Source organism: Lingula anatina, chromosome 2 (assembly GCF_051362555.1).
Source record: "Lingula anatina isolate TDL-2025a chromosome 2, LinAna3.0, whole genome shotgun sequence".
Classification (NCBI taxonomy): Eukaryota; Metazoa; Brachiopoda; class Lingulata; order Lingulida; family Lingulidae; genus Lingula; species Lingula anatina.
This window is the reverse complement of record NC_141768.1, coordinates 10,270,752-10,289,016: the sequence shown is the minus strand read 5'-3', so window position 1 is coordinate 10,289,016 and position 18,265 is coordinate 10,270,752. Positions and strand designations below refer to the sequence as shown.

General features: G+C 32.9%; 1 protein-coding gene across 1 annotated transcript in view; it reads right to left on the bottom strand.

Annotated features, from left to right (window-relative positions):
- The window catches only part of LOC106157046 (lysophosphatidic acid phosphatase type 6), a 63,984-nt gene that overhangs the window by 7,893 nt on the left and 37,826 nt on the right, over positions 1-18,265 (bottom strand). The window contains exons 8-12 of the mRNA XM_087007097.1: positions 8,352-8,452; positions 7,702-7,788; positions 5,597-5,765; positions 4,468-4,606; positions 4,093-4,168 (exon numbers count right to left, since the gene is read on the bottom strand). Coding sequence (XP_086863223.1) covers positions 4,107-4,168; positions 4,468-4,606; positions 5,597-5,765; positions 7,702-7,788; positions 8,352-8,452 — 558 coding nt within the window. The 3' untranslated portion in view covers positions 4,093-4,106. The remainder of the gene's footprint in view (positions 1-4,092; positions 4,169-4,467; positions 4,607-5,596; positions 5,766-7,701; positions 7,789-8,351; positions 8,453-18,265) is intronic.

Below are 18,265 nucleotides of genomic sequence, written 5' to 3'. Positions count from 1 at the left end.
GTTTGTTTATGCTTAAAAAGAGTAATGGCAAATTTCGCCCTTATTACTGTTTAAAAGCGTAACACATGCTAATAATAACTTTATAGAGTGGGCATTCAAATCTTAGAATATTTTCCACTGTGAAAGCATTTTTCATTCATTTTTTTAATTTAATTTTTAGCCATATTATTTGCAGTATAACATGATCATTCATACCAATGACTGCTGAAAAGCTATGGAATTTTTTTATTTTAAATTTAATACAAACACCCTTTTTTCTCCTTGATTCATGATATCAATTATTATACTTCACATTTCACTATCTTAAAGAATTGTGTACATATTTTATGCAGAGTTCTGCAATGTACAAAAATATTAATCATTTTATTTGCTACATCTGTAACAAATCAAATACTTAGCATTTCTGGACATTGCATGACTAATAACACTTTTAAACCTTTCATCATCATTCATTACATCCCGCGTGTCCAAATAAGTATCAAAATTCTATTCTTGGCATCCAATAAGTTTTCTCTTCAGGTATGATAGGTATTTTTGGACATTGCAAATCTTATGATGATTATGAACATTCTACCATGCAATGAAAATCCACTTTAAAAATTCTGTATATAACATAAATTTAAAAGAGGAGTACATCTAAATAACACATCTGGACTTTGTATATTTCTTACATTATGAAAAAGTCCACTAAATTTTCTTCTTGAGGAATCATAAGCAATCTGGACATTGCATGACTGACAAGTAATCCATAAAGCTCAATGGCTTATCCAGTTATAAAAATAATCACTTAATACAATTTCTTGTATTGTTCGCGTAGCATGATTCGACTGTTGCATGATGGAGATCTATTGGTATGGTGTCACTTTAATAACAACAATGTTATTTGTTTATCTATATTTGGATCATTATGCATGTGTGTCAGTTGTTGTGGTTGATATGAGCAACATCTGGAGTATTTTAAATGACAAACAATTACAAAAACCACAAATTCTCAGCATTGTTTACCTGGCATCTCGTTATGAAGACAACTGTGTTGACAATAACAATGCCAAGTTATCTCTATCTAGACTGTTACATAACATGTCTGATGTATCGGCTTTCATAAACAACATTTGGGGTATTATAAATGATAGATCATTAGTAAAATGACATGTTCTCTATTTCATTTACTTGGCATCACATTTAGTGAGATAACTCTGCTTATAACAATGTTACCTCTGAATCTATATTTGGACTATTTAGTAGATAATGCCTAATATTTTGATTTACATTAGAAACATCTGGAGTCTATTATAAATGACAAATCACATCAAAAGTGACAGGAATATACTGATAGAGACAATAACACTATCTGCATTATGTATTGATGTTCTTTCAAACCTACATATGCATATAATACAACTTGAAAACCAATTTACATTTTTTCAATAAATAAACAACTGTCGTCCAAGACATTTCTATTACATCCAATTTCACAGACCAAATTCACATTGCACTGACTTTTTTTAAATGATTAATTCAGGTCATTATACATTGATATATTATTCTCACAATCAGTCGATTTCCTTATTCAGTCTCTCATTTATCCTCATCATAAATATCATTGGCCAGATGTTAAATAATGAGTGGGAAATCATGGCGCCTTTATTGTTCTTCATGCTATAGTGTTCCAAAGGTGATCAAAAGCTAGAATACCAACTGTGGATGTAATGAAAATTGTCATTCGGTGAATCAAAGTTCAGCAGGCAGTAATGACTGGTAAGGTGCCACTTCTTACAGTGGGTATCCCTGCGCAGTCATGCTTGTGGATTATAATTGAATCTTTATCATGGCAGTACTATCCCTGACACTAAGTACTACATTATGTCATTCCCAACCATGCAATCAGCATTAATTCATTCTGATATCGACTATAGATTAATTCTCTCATGACAATGGCATATGAATTATGATTATCATACTGGTCCCAGAGGATTTGGGTCTCACTGAACCTTCTGCAGAAAATGTGAAAAACAAGTCCTTTGTTGTATCAAATCTTTTGTCTTTGGTAAGCTTCCCATGCCAGCCATAGAGTTCAATAAATATCCAGCCATCACCACTACTGGCTTAGATAATTTTAACAAAAAAATGTCCTTCTGGAGTAATTGTGATCCTTAAATGATTAACTTTACAGAATAAATTCAAAACTGATATCCTTGTGCACCATGTTTCATGTTATTGAATCCACAATAGCTTCAATATTGTTCATTAGCATCACATTTCTAATTAATCTTCCTATATGTTTCAAAAGATATTGGATATTATGTCAACCATATACAAATGTCTTTCTAAGAAAAAATTATAGTACACATTTACTTACAGACAGTCATGATTATACCTGTATTACCTGATGTTTTTAATGTGCCACATTCAGATATCTTAAAGTACTCTGAAAATGCCCAAGCACAGCATAAAAAATTATCTATTTATCATTTTTTTTATTAAATCTTAGAAAAAAATTTCCAAGAAATTGAGCAAAGTCTCAAGGAATCCTCGTACAACAAGAAAGAAAAAAATTCAAGGATCTGGTATGGTTCTTAGACTAACAAAATATATGTGGATGGTCATTTGCAATCATTACAGTTAGGTCATGATATTACTTTTATTTCCTTGTTGGATGGGCATACAGGAAATATTTCAAAATTGCTTGTAGACATTTTACTTACAATATCCAAAAAGCCAAGCCATAAACAATCTAGGGTCTTAGCATAACACTTCCCTGGAAATTGCCTCAAGCCATCTCATCAGACATTAGCTCACATGTTGAATGACATCACTCCTTTAAGATATTTCTAAGCTGCTCTTAATGGGTGATTAAAGTACTTAATCTGTATTTTACTGAACATTCACCAAGATGTGAACTTGTACAGATGTATCATTTCAGTGCTAAAATGGAACCTTTCTGGGATAAATATTCTGATAATTTATGGCCAATTTTTCTACTGTTTCAGTGACCAAGTTCTGAAAAGAACTGATCCAGTGGAAAAAAAATAAATAAAAGAAATAGAATAGAAACTTTCAAAACCACTTTCTCAATGGTAGTTTACTCTTAGGGACTAGCATATTAGGATATTGTCACTCTTCGCCCAAAACTCTTTATTTATTGCCTTTCATACATCCTTCTGGGTAATAAATAAATATTCAGTATTCAATGACCAAATTAATTAACATTTACACATATGTCATCTTATGGGTGATGTCATAATTGCGATTTTGGGGGTAAAAACTGTAAAATGGGTTTCTTAAATTTCTCTTTTACCTGAGCACCCACGATCACCATTTCAACGCCGATCTAATGACAACATTTAGTGCTCCAAAACCCTGCCAGCAATTTTTCTTAAAAGTCTTAGTTCAGATTTTATCATTGATAAAGCAAAATAATGCCTTTGTTTAATTGTTGTTAAATTGACAATTAAAGCCTTGAGTTGCCTATGTTTATACATTGCAACAACAAAAAAATATATATATTTTATATTTTCGAGGATTTTTTCATTGATTTAAATCAGCAAAAAGATAGATGCATAATTGAATAATTAGATGCAGAAAAAAACTCATTTTCAGTTTCTGGATGATAATAAAAGGTTACACTATCCTTAAACATATATACTAATTTTTTCACTTTCCATATACAACCTTCTGCTTTTACTCTACAAATGATAAAACACGATAAAACATGATCTATTTGTGAAAAAAATTGTGTTATAAAACATATAAAAAATACAGAAGAAAATATGATCAGTACACCAAATAACTGTCATGGACTGGATGGAGAAAAGCCACCATTTAATGTGGAAGATGAGTATAAGGGTTACTAAATAAAATAGGTTGTTTAGATAAATCTCTAATAAAAATTGGATAAAAAGATTGATATTTGATATCTGAGTCAGATCCATGTATTACATGAATTATTGATACGGTATGACCAGTTTACTGGTACTATATAACAGACATGCATGACTTCTTACTTAGATGTTATCTGCCACTGAAACAAGGGCATGGGATACTTTTTTGCAGCACTGTACTAAAAAGCAACAAATCTATAGAGCACCACACCTTTGACTTTCCTATTACATTCCTTCTGGCACTAGTCTCCTTTCTTCTACTTGCTTTTTACGTCCTAGCAGTCGATCTGAAAGATCAAATTTTGTATCTGTAATCATTTTTTTCAAAATCTTATGGATAAAAAGTGAAACATAACACTGACTGTAATCAAATTAAAACCCAATCCTGCTTTATTTATATTTCCAGCAAATATGTAAATACTAGTTAATATTAAATATTTAGGTAAGAGAAACATGTATTATATAAATACCATAACATAAATAACATTATACAAATCCATTTTTCATGATTCTAACACAAATATATTTGCTTATATTGATGGTATCTTATTTTAAGGAGATGTCATGTCTATTGTAACCTAGATACCTAGTAGTGATGGTTTCTCCTGGCCCTCATTGTCACACAAGTGCCAATATGTCTGCATGGGTATAGAATAATTGGATGTTGCTTTCTTGTATTCTTCCAAAGTGATCACTGGGCCACTACAACCTGGGAGGGTTTGTTCCTGAAAACATGAAACCGCACAAAGAATGTGTTACTCATGTGTGTGAGCTATACAATTGTTTAATTAAGTATTATTGAATAAATTACAATGTCTCATGTTTTACCAGTGACCGATAAATGGCCATTCACATCACAGCTACTGGTAAGATAAAATACCCTATTGTGTTATAGAAGATGATGTTGCACAAGAGGAAAGCATTTTGCTTTTCTTTTCACTCAACTTGTGATTGTGTTTTTCATTGCTGGCTTATTCACAAAACCATTGTATTAGAGAAGGATATAGCAATTGTGTTAGAGAAGAAGACCTGAACATCTAGCATCACATCCAGTGTCCTTGCTATACAACTGCACCATTCAGATATAAGAAGGATTTTAAATCAATGTAGATAATCAATCATAAACCTTATAATGCCCATAGTAAGAATTCAACTAGTAAGATTTCAGTCAAAATGGCAGAATGATAAAATACCATCTACGAAAGGCTCTCATCCATCAAACTAATGATGAATATCCTTTCTAATACTGAACCAGGTTATAGTTTCCCCCATATAATGAATAGATAGATTATCTATCACCAAATACCTAATTCAATTTACCAGTGATTTAGTAGTTTGCTTCCAGTGGGAGTTTACTGTAAACCGCTCACCAAACAGCTGAATTCTGTTGAATTTTCTTCCATAAAAGTTCAAAAAAAGATAATAATAGGAATTCACCTCCTGCTACGTTTTAAATAATATTATCTCCTAACTAAATTACTTCAACCAGTGATTTCACACTCTGATGTGCAGAGGGGCATTTCTGTAGACCACTCTCTCAATAATCTTCTCTCTGACCCACTAAATAGTTTTTTCAAAAGCCTCTAGAGATTTCACAGTGATCACCAGACAATTATACATTACTGATTAATGTGTAATGTGGCCACCTGGCAATGCCATTTAGACTTACACAAGCCCAGATCTAAGTTTGAGCTTGTATTCAAATAAATACTAACATTTCCACAATAAGTCACTCTGATCCAGTGTGTCCCTTGTTGGTCCTCATACACTTCTATACACAGGTCAGCAGCATATGGCGGCCATTTGTCATCATAGATCCCCAGGGCTACCAGGACGGGAACCAGCGAGGAGTCATGGACAGAGTACAAACACAGTCTCTGAGAGCTGGAAATCAATACATATAGTTGAAAGACCCACAAGAAGAATCCAAAGCTTTAACAAAGAATCCAGTGCGAGTTTGCCTCTTTGCCCAAATGAATTTGCGACAAAACTTATTACTTATTTTTACTACATCGTTAAAAAAGTCAAATATCTTCCAATTATGTCTTATCCACAAACGTGATAAGCCCTAAATCAAACCAGAATGACACCATTTCCTTTAATCTAAACAAAGTATTTTTCTAGTCAGCAGATAAAAAAACAACAAAACAACAAAACATGTTACTAAATAATCCTTATGACGCAACTGTTACAAATTTACCTCTAATTACATTAATAGCTTTAAGCAGATTTCCTGTCTCAGTGGGTGTACTGAATGATATCATGATAGGTGGGTATCACCAATGTTGTCAAATCATTAGTGTGATTATGAGGATAAAGTTGCAGTGCCAAACTAGGCTTAAATGCAGATTTAAAAGGAATAAAATCACAGCAGTCACGTATGTCCTCCAATTAGGCAGTAGGGAATAATGTTGGTGGGTAGAGTAATATAAATCAGGAAGCTTTTTTTTTTACGTAAAACTCAGCTACCTGAGCCATTATTCTTTTCATTCATTTTTGAATAGTAATAATAGATTTCTGATCTTTGGATTTGATCCTCTGCAAATTTAAAACTACTACAAAATAGCATAAGGATTTAAATATTATACATTTGGCCCTTTGTGAAAAAATGGTCTTCACCACATGAAGCTGATAATCCACTCTAATTGAGATTAAAAATTGTAAAAATATGATATTTTCTACCCTTTACCATTATTTTTTCATTACCTAGTAAGTTTTCAAAGCTCGAAGGGGACTAGTACTGCTGACAGTCACAGGCCTCAAGGTAATTGCCATTTTCTAAAACAAGCCTAACATTTGGGAACACAAATGCACAAATTAATGACTCCAGCCACAAGTTAACTACCCCAATGTAGAATTACTTGCCACAAGCTTAGTGTTTCTTTACACAAACAATATCCAAGTCTATGGCTGTACACATAACCCCCCCCCCCCCCCCCCCCCCAATGGACTCTTTATGTGGCATCAATGTGTTCTTGACACTCTTCAGCTCATATGGAAAGTGCAGAACAAGTAGATAAGCGGATAACAGTTTGTGTAATGAAATGCTGTACATGTGCTTGTGGCATGAAATTTTATGTCATGGTAGTTAATTCATTGTTGGAGTTGTTCATTTTGGCATTTGTGCTCACAAATCTGAGGCTAGAGTTAGAAAATGCCTAATCTGTTTACGAGCCCTAAGTTAACTTACTCTGACTGACATTGGAAACAGAAATAGATGACTATTCAGGGAGAAATTGATCAAAATTAAACCCTCATTCTGAGTGGCACACTTTCCATTTCCTGCATGGGATACCATACCAATACCGTACACAAAGCATGCAACATGGACATTAAGAAAATGAAAAATGATTTCAGAATCTTACCTTCTTCCTAAGTAATCAAAATTAAGTGGAATGTGTGGGAAAGGTGACTCAGGTCAGTAAGGACAAACATTCTTTGAGACAGACAATAAAGACCAAATATCTATTAATCTGTTTTGAAATGGAAGCTTGAAAAACTACTCACTTCAAAATAGTTTCAGTTGTGATTTTTGGATGGCTTCGTCTAAAGAAAAAGATATATGGCATGGGATATGATGACCCCCCTCAAAAAAAAGGGGGGGGGGGCTACCTAGTAGTAGGATGCCAAAAGGACCTACAGTTCAGCACTTACATGTACTTTAGACAGTGCCCTTTCACAAATGTAAGAGGACCTTCTCAAATCCAGGTAAAACAGTAGCTTTAACCTAGAATGTAACAAGATTGACAGTTTGACATGTTATCAAAAACATCAACATCTTTCCAGGTTATCTCCCCTTTACCCTCCACAGATTAGTTACCTTTTGCCATCAAGAACATTATCAATTCTTTCTTCCAGCATGTGGAGGATAGGACCAGCAGCTAATTTCAATCCAAGATCACGCTCCCTGGAAAAAATAACGAAATGAAGTGTCAGATTTCAAGGGCCAATCAGATAATTAATTACCTAAGTTTGTACTAGAATGTACTTAATGTGACAGGCGCATGGAAACAAAAAGGTTCCATTATTATCTGAGACACTTATTTCCCAAGGATTTCCTTTAAAATGGGAAGGTTCTGAAAGTAAAGCCATGCGGACTTTAAAGTACAATATGGCAAGTAGAAAGCATCATCATCTGTCATAAGATTTTACCTTAAGAATCATTTAGGTAGGCTTGCTGAGCTATCAGGTTACTGGACCAAAGTCACGGAACGCGACAAAACCACTTGCCAGGTGGCTAAGATAGTATACTTAATGAACCAAGATTGAAATGATTAATCTATACTTGAGGAAGATAACTTTAACCTTTTCCTCATACTGACTTGCGTAAATCAAAGTAATGGAGCAGAACTTTTTGTGTAATTATATCTTTAAATTGCATTCAATTATTTGACATCAAGTCTCACGAATGAAACTAAGATATGAGAGAACAAGACAACCTATAATATGGGAATTATATGTATTTCTTACTGAGGTGTTCCACAGAGGGCTTGCTTGGCTGATAGTGTGGCCATTTTATCAATTTCGTCAAGGTATGGGAGCAATTTCTCTGGTACCTGTAGGCCATGTGCCTAAAAAGAAAAAAAAAATGACAGAAATATTACCATTTTTGAACACATATTTTATTCTATTTTGATTATTAGAAAGCTGATTACCCTAATTCTTCTGTGTGCAAATCTATTCCATATGTACAGTTCATGTGCTGTAAATATGAAAGAAAAAAATCCCATCTAAAGCAATGAAACCAGACCAGAGATGCCTGAAAGAAATGCTCCATTCCAATAATACTAAAGATTGTGATTTAAAGGATCCACCAATTGGCACCTTAATGGACCCAAATCTGGTGTCACTATCCTCAGGCAACTAGCATGATAAACAAACATACTCCTGTGGCATCACAAAGCACAAACAGCTACTAGGCTCTTTTTACTGACATTGTATGCCTTTTCCTACTTAGAACTGGGCAACATAAAATGCTACTTCATTGATTTTAATTAAATGATCTGTAGGTAAAAATGAAAAACATGTTCAAACGATAGAGAAGGTATCAGTATGTAATGCATTTAAAAGATATCTGGGAAGAGGACGACACCACAGATCACAGATCATTATAAAAAACCTATTTTAATAGAGAGTTTTATCTGCCAAGTACAGTCTTCTTGATACATTCTCCATAATAAAAGGTACCTTTACTCCTGGTCAGATGTCTGTTTTCCATTATCTGTGTTTTGTTTAGTAAACTTGAACTGCAGTTTCACTTGAGAAATGCCATCAAGTTAAAACAAACATTTGCTAGAAACTACCTATTTGTAGCAACAGTCACTCCAGAGTTCCACAGGCTACACTATTCACAGGTATGTTACTACCTAATGCTGAAAGTGACAGCTCACTGTGTTTTTTTCAAACCTTGGTATTTCCTTTTCAAATAGGCTATGCTAATGTCTCAAAGGCTTGTTAGATACTTTCAATACTCTTTTCAAAGACTGCAATCCTACTGAACCTGAGAATAAAGGCAATGCAAGTAGTCAACTAAAAAAATTAAATGGAAGAGATAAAAGGAAGTATAACTATGATAGACATTAACATACTAGTAGACCTTAGATTGCAGTCAAATTGATCTTCCAAAAGAAATCAAAATTATATGAGAGAATAGACCCACTTTAAGTGTCAAAATTTTGAAACTTAGCAATTAATTTGTTAGTTGAACAAAAAGGTGCAGGTGTGAAATTTACAGAATAAAAATTCTGATGGCGTATTTGACACTTTTCTCTTGATGCCAAATGTCAACTTGAACCTAAAATCAAACAATACATAAAATTGATTTCCTTTTTCTAAATCACTTTTTGGATTTCAACCAGCCAAAATCAAATTCATTGCTTTTACTACCTATCATCAAAATCTTTGCTTTATCTTAAATTATCCTCTTTTTTAAGCAACTTAAATAGATAAAGAAATCTTAATTAATTTTATCCAAATATTTCAAAAATAGCATATTATTCAGACACATCTAGACACCAAAACTGAAAAATATGCAGAAATAAAATATGAAACTGCAGAAGCAATCTTTGTAACTTCACCCTGGTGTAGATATGCACACATAATGCTATTGGAACATGATTCTCAGGGTTATATACTACTGTAGTTGGTAGTGCCAGGATCCACCTGTGTCATTTAACTGGAGGAGAATATCTCTATACTTCAATCATAAAAAATAAATAAACAAATTTTAATTTTAATTAAAATTAATATATAATCAAGGAAAAGAAACACTGTTTTACTTTACTTGTTAAGTGATTCAGCATTTCAAAGCTATTTATTTTTTCACTGAGTTAAGAACAGCTGTTTGTTATATGCATAAAATATTAACCTTACCAAATCATGAGTATGAAAAAGAGATCAACATGTGTTTCAGATCATTGAAAAATAAAAAACTCACAAATCACAAAAAACTCATAACTAGACAGCAAAGCTGACAAATATACTGACACCATACAGGAAACAAGGCAGCAAAGCTCTCAAATGTCCAGACATTACACAGAAAAAATGTGCACAAAATAATGTTTTGGACAATTTTGATGCACTGTTACATAATGCTTTAACATAGCATAATCACTCTTACCTTCTTACATTATGAACTACAGGTAACATGGATATTGAAAAACCAGAAAGTGATTTAATTCCATATGATATAAAAGCCAATGAGAATGCTAATGTGTAAAAAATGAAAATTTCACACACACACACACACACACACACACACACACACACACACACACACACAAACAAACAAACAAACAAACAAACAAACAAAGAAACAAAAAAAAAAGAATAATTACTGTACATGTAAACTAATAATGCTGATTTTTGAAAGCAACTTGCCTCTTTACCAAACAAAGCCACTCAATAAATGTAGAGTAAACCAAAATATGGTTTGGCAGTTATGGGGGAAGGTCATCAAATTGTGCAAAAAACAGAATAATTACTGTAAATGTAAACCAATCATGCTGATTTTAAAAAAGCAACCTGCCTCTTTACCAAACAAAGCCACTCAGTAAATTTAAAGTAAAACAAAAATAGTTTGCAAGTTATATAGTTATTGGACAGCCACAGCAACATCGACAGTGACAGTGACCACGTGGACAGACTAATCAGAATATATACAGACACTTACAGTGTTTGTACATAAAAATGATCCAATCAGGCTAGTTTTTGAACTTTTTAAAATTGTGTATAGTCCTATTAATCATTCCTGTAAGTTTGAGAAAAATGAGTTAAAAATGCTTTTCCTTTTAATGGTGACAGTGGGCAAATTTATTTTGGTCATTTTCGATGCAATATAATCACCACCAATTTTAGAGTATGCAATACTGTTACTGTGGACATAAATAAAAAAGTACCAAACACAGGGCTTCATAGTCATAGGAGTTCAAAATCACACATTTAAATGTCAATGAATGAAAATTGAAAAATTAATGAAAAACTTAGTTAAGGTGGATTCTCTTACATAAAAACCAGGCTATAAATGTAGTTGCCAATCTCAAAGTGGACAGTCTTGGCAAGTGTACTGTTTGATGTGAAAAGGGCCTTCATCCAATATAGCATTAGCAGTTTCAGGTTTTTAACATGAGAGGCCTAAAAGACAGCACAATGACAGTAAAAGCATAGCTAGCTTGTTTTATATAAGAGCCTTATGTAGTACTGGATATTCTTACAGGTGTAATATGTCACTTGAACAGAAAAAAATCTTTATCATGACAAAACTGCATAGAATATGATTTATTTTAAGGATGCTTTCTCTTTTTAGTATGGTAATGGAATCATACAATAACCACTGCTCAACAACGAATACATGTGACATTATAACAAGTTTGTAAAACCACACGCTAACAGTGCAAAGATTCTTGAAAGATCTCCTTAGTCTAACAGCATTTCCATCCAAACTTCATTACCTCAAAACTACACACAAAACACACAAAAAATCTAATAACACTCATTAAAATAATCTGATCATTTTGATTTTCAAACTCAGCCTGGCTTTTTTTATCAAATAAAATTCCATAATAACAAGAAATACTATTTGGCAGTTATGCTGTTAACAACTGTGCTGAATAGTGCCAGCTATAATGAAAGCTATGGTGACATATGGACAGACAAAAGTAAGCAATATATAAAGACAAGAAAATATTCAGCAAAGAATGCCTGAAATAGACTACAAAATAACTGACATAATTAATCTATTCTGTGAAATTACCTAGCTTGGCTTGGCTCAAACTAAGACTGGGTTCCCATACCTAGACTGATCTAACAGGATCGATCCCTCTCTAAAAGGTGTCTCGCTAAATTGCTTTCAGCTTAAGCCGCTTCGATGTCTAGCACACCTACTGAAGCTGCTAAACGATAATTAATTACCCCCTAGCAGCTTCTGTAGGCCTAACAGACATCTAAGCTGCTTAAGTTGATTGCAATTTAGCAAGATTCCCCTCTGAGTTAGATTTATCCAGTTAGTACGATAGTTTGAGAATGGTCTCTAAGATATTGGGGAGATTTCAAACTTTATACAGAGGTCAGACACCAGCGGATACAGATTGGAAAAAAATAATATGTACTTTATTTACAAGATTACCCAATTTTGATTCACTAATTCTCTTTGATCATAATCTGTTCAACTGTTTAGTTTTATTAAGTTTATCATATGAGTTTCTTTTAAGGACTTCTATTCTGAAATACAAATGAATTGTAGGGCCTTTCATGTAGTTAAAAGACTCAGAACAAGATGATGGAAAGCAGGAGGATCTGCCTGCATGGTGACACTCGCTTACGAAATAAAAAAAAATGTGGACTGTTCTTTAGTTTTTGAAGACAAACATTAAGCATCCATGTTCAATTACTAAATCTAAATGTTGTAAAAAATTATAAGCCTTCAATAGGAAACCAACTTTGATCTTTAGGAGACACAAAAAATGTTCCATTTTTTTAAATTTTGTGTGAAGTACATAGTGTATCATCTTTAAAAAGTGCAGTGTGACATTTGCTGGCAGTCTGAGGCAGCAGACAAGTAAATCTTACACCAGATTTGTCTTTTACCAGCTGTTTTATTGTATTTTCCATTATCTATAGATTTCATCTTCTGGCAAGCCAAGTCTGATTCAGATCGTTAGTTTTTGCATCCTACTAGTAAGGTGGGCTGAAAAGTTTAAAGTGTGCTCTGGAAGTTCACTTTATGACTGACAAACACTAATGTGCATGTCAAGATTCAAATCCAGACAGATTGGCAATCTGCCAAGACAAGATACCAATTGGAAACTTACAGACTCAAATACCTAGATATTAAAATATGAGGCTGCCTTATTATGAGTTTGACATTGTTCAAAAACTCTTCATCTATATTATAGATAACATGCTATATTACAAACATATGATTTAGAATTTAATAAAACTTCTCTTTAGGAATGTACTGCAAATGCAACTTTAAAATATGAAAAAAATGGAGCAAATAACACAGGTTGTGGTTTTAGCGATTCTGTACTGTGACAAAACCATTCCAATATAGTAGCTAAATACAGGTGCACACCAAGTATTGGTCCACAAAAATCAGATCACTAATGTAATCATTTAGACAACATATTCAGCAGTTTAAGTTAATGTTTATGGTTTACAAACTCAGTCTAAGAGAAAAAACACTGATGCAACATGACAAGACATCTGTTTAATGAGGAAAGATGGTGATGGGTAACTGGAATTACATATATATCCTGTGCACATATCAGTCTCAAAAACTTCAGCAAAAGCAGTTGTCTTAGCAAATGACATTAAACTTACGATAATTAGTTCATATTCACAGCTGAATTCTAAATCTACAGAAGTTGTAAAATAAAGCTAAATAATAAAGGAGATAAATATTCAATCATCAGCTGCTACAGCAAATCATATGATATATTTTATGTACAATGATTTGCTTTTTTGATCAAATTTATCTCCTTACTACTACATATTAGTTCAATTAGAGACAAAAATATGAAAAAAATGGAAGAAATAACACAGGTTGTAGTTTACATGAATACTGTATTGTGACAAAATCATTCCAATACAGCAGATAAATGCAGGTGTACACCAAGTATTGGTCCACAAAATCAGATTATTGACAATGGTTTACTAATTTAATATAACAAACTGCCGAGCATAGTTTCTGTAAAAAAAAAAAAAAAAAAAACAACAACAACAATGTAAGAACCTTGTTACTAGTTGCACAGTTGCATTTGACAAAATGATGAATGACTGTTGGCATGTTAGCTGGTGAACCAAACTTGAGCATAATGGTTATATGAGAATAAGAGGAAAATTGTGTTTATGACAAAGATTTACTTGATAATCAACCTGTTGTCACTCAATCGTCTGCTTCACTGCCAATTTAACCTGCACTTCATTTGCTGTATAGATTTTTCAATCATTTCAAGTCAAAGCTTTCAGGTACTTGAATCAATTAATTCTTGCAATTCTGAATGTACATACTTGATGATAAGTTTGTTTGTGGCAAATATGAATGTTTTAATTTAACCCTTACTCTCTCTATTCAACCTTGGAGTCTAAGAGTCAACTAATGATAAGGCAAAGCTAATGGTTTTAAATATTTTACATCTCAATATTACCTACCTGTTGAACTTTAATTACTCTATCATCCAATCTGCCTGCTTGTCTGTCAATCATGTCAGTTTTATTAGTTGATCATGTAAGAACAACCTGATACTTTATATTAAGCCATATATCATGGCCTGTATTAAAAAAAACTAAAAATATGATAAAAAATATGATAAGAAATACTCGTAATTTTACCAATAGGTATGAAGATAGGCGTAGCCGTTAAAAAGTCAGCATTTATAGCATTTATTATCACATGCAACTTGACTGGGCATTCAGAGTCTAGGAAACAGACAAAATTTTGTTCATGACAGTAGCATTACTTGCTTTTAAATTATAACTAATTAAAAAATACACTAAGACAACATATTCAGCAGTTTAAGTTAAGGTTTATGGTTCACAAACTTAGTCTAAGAGAAAATACAATGATGCAATTTGTCAAGACATCTGTTTAATGAGGAAAAATGTTGGTGGATAATTGGAAATATATGCGTGTATATCGGTCTCAAAGACTTCAGCAGAAGCAGTTGTCTTAGCAAGTGAGAGTAAACGTAGGATAATGAGTCCATATTCACAACAGCTGAATTCTAAATCATTCTACAGAAGTTGTAAAATAAGGCTAAATAATAAAGGGGATAAATATTCAATCATCAGCTGTTACAGCAAAACATATGATATATTTTTTATGTGCAATAATTTCGCTCTGACCTTTTTTGACCAAATTTATCTCTTCACTTCTATATATAAGTTCATTTAAACATAGAATGTGCAAGAATTACACTTTTGATTGTCAGGCATTGTTCTTTTATATTTGCATAAACATGCATACATTTGTATGCATATGAAAGTGTGTGCATGCAATTATCTGTGCATGAATGAGACATATATTGCATATTGCTAAAAAGAATATTTTGACATAACAACTAAAACACCAGCAAAAAAATAAAAAGAAAAATGTACAATCATATCATGTCACTTTAATTAAAGTTATTCAAGATAACAGTACTCCACTCAGGCCTGCTGGTCCGTTCATCATTCATCCTTCATTTCCCAAGGAAGTTCTGTTAAGTAGTAGACAAGAAAAATGTGTCGAGTAACATTACCTGCCTAGCAGTGTAACATCAGCAAGGCACTGGTGAAGAGGATGTTTAATGATCCACCTAATGACAAATGTATACAAACACCCAGTGGCAAATGAATTAAGGGAAAAAGAAGGTGGTATAAGAAAATGACTATTTTCTAATGTTTATAAGAAACAATATATTTATATATATATTCCAATTCATTGCCAGGTTGTCCACGAAACTCTCTTGCTAATTGGGCCCCAAATTAGACGTTTAGACATACACCTAGCAAAACACGGACTGATGTCAAATCATTTGTGTTATTACAACAGCCTCCCTGTTTTTGCTTCTCAAGTGTAGTTCAATTGTGCTGTTAGGGCATAACCTTACAAAGTATCATATGCCATCTGAAGGTTAAATTTCCAGATTAACATTTATCATAACCGTGGGGTGGATTATCCTACTGGGTTGTCTAGCCTTCTGAATAGTCTACAGTGCCAAGCAATCCCCTCTTGACTAAATACCTATTGATTTCATATCACACCATGACTGATCCTTATGTTAAAACCTCATCATAATTGATTTCTAATAACACGGCAGTATAAAGTTAACTAACATCCATATGTTATATGCTGTAAGGGATTTTAAATAAAAAGGCAGTTTCATAATATGCAAATATTACTTAAACACCTATCTGCAATGTTTTAGTAAAAAAGCCTTACTTTGAAATGAAATGAAATGAAGATTATTGGAGCAGTTTTCAATTTAATTTGAAAAGTTCTAAATATAATCAAATCTGCCCTTTGATTTGCAACTTACAAAACTAGGCATTTTTTTAAAAATATTTTTTTATAAAAACCAACAATACATTGACACTTAAAAATAAAGGTGCATTAGTTTCAGAAGACCTTTAAGTTCACAACAGAAGGGCAGTCTGAAGACTGAAAGTCACAGATTTAACTGTTTATGTAGATTAATTTCTGAAGGTTTCTACTTCATTATAGTTAAATTAAGATGTTTATGCAATTTGGTTGCCAACATCAAAAACATTTTAAGCCTGCATTACCTTGATAAACCCCTAGACTTAAATATGAACATGCACTTTTTCCCTTCAAATTATCTGGCATGTGCCTTTGCAAACATTGTACTATCAATTAATATACTAGAGATTCACTAAGTTAAATCTGATAATCTGAAATTAGTCTTAGAATTGGACACGTCAACCATAAGGTGGAAATTAAGTGAAGGAAGATATAAAAGAGTTAACATTTTTGTGAAATAGTAAGGAAAATGGAATAGCAGACAAAGGAAAAGCATGTAGAGTAAAGATGCATTAAAATAAAACACAAAAATTGCATAAAAGGGTTATTTCTGGGCAATCTTACATCCATTGTTTTCATTTTATGTCATAGCAGGAAAATTACTTGGATTTTTCTGCAATTCAAGCATCTTTGATCCTCAGTGAAAACAAGGAGATAACCCCCCACCCCACCCCAACCTCAGACAATAATAATAATAATAATAATAATAATAATAATAATAATAATAATAATAATAATATATTCTCCAATTCCTCTGCAGAACTTTTAAAAGCTTTGGCAAAAAACCAAACTGAATTTAAATAAAAATCATATCTTCAAACACTGCTCATGCCGCCTGACTTTCTCACAAACTTAACACAGCCCATTCATTCCATAATTTGTTGTGAAAAGTGAGTTGTTTGATGGAGCATATGTCATAATAGATAAATATTTATGATGCCAAGAGGTAGGTTTGGGTTCTCTTTTGCCAGTAATAGTGGAATTTCTGGTAAAAGTGAAGAACAACATTTGGGGAAATAAAACACATTACATAAGGCAGCAAACCAAACCAGCACTTATGCACCCATTACTCATAAGAGAAAGCATCATTAGCCAAAGGGCATGAAGAATTAATACACTGCTTTTTCAACCTAAGTAATTATCATCTGTCAGTAATCATGATATCTTTAGAAAAGACTTCCACCATAAAATTGCAATAACCTTCTGTAATCCTATGATAAGAATGAATGGATGAAAACACATTACTTCCTTCCAATCCCATTACCCTGAACTGAGAACAAGAGAAATGGCACAGATCTCTAAGACCTCAGTCAAAAGTTGCCTTTTCAGCTATGAATGATAAGCTTGTGATTAAAAAATCGATAAAAGAAATGGGGTAATGAACTGGTCAGACATCGTGGAATTAAGTTACCCAATGAGCCCACCTGAGTGACATGATTAGAACCCGCGATACAACAGATGACATGTAAGTCCAACAACAGAGAGAGAGAGAGAGAGAGAGAGAGAGAGAGAGAGATTGGGAAGGAGCAATGCTGAGCTCTGCCCATTACCATCCACATGTACATTGACGTTAATTTAACATTTTTCAGAATTTGGTGAACTTTACTTTATCTGAATACATGCTAAGGTAAAAAAAAAAAATACAAATTCTTGTATTTGGGTATTAGTGCATTAATTATTCTTTTGACAAAAGGCATATGCATGCAGCATAGATTTGAGAACTGTTCACTAGCCCAAATTTAACACCCCATTAAGAATAGGGGACTAACTTGTCCGAGGGTCAAATATGGCCAACCCACTTGAATACTTTCCCAAGAGATATCTATTCAGTGTCTATTAGCGGATTAGACAGCAAGCTTTGTAG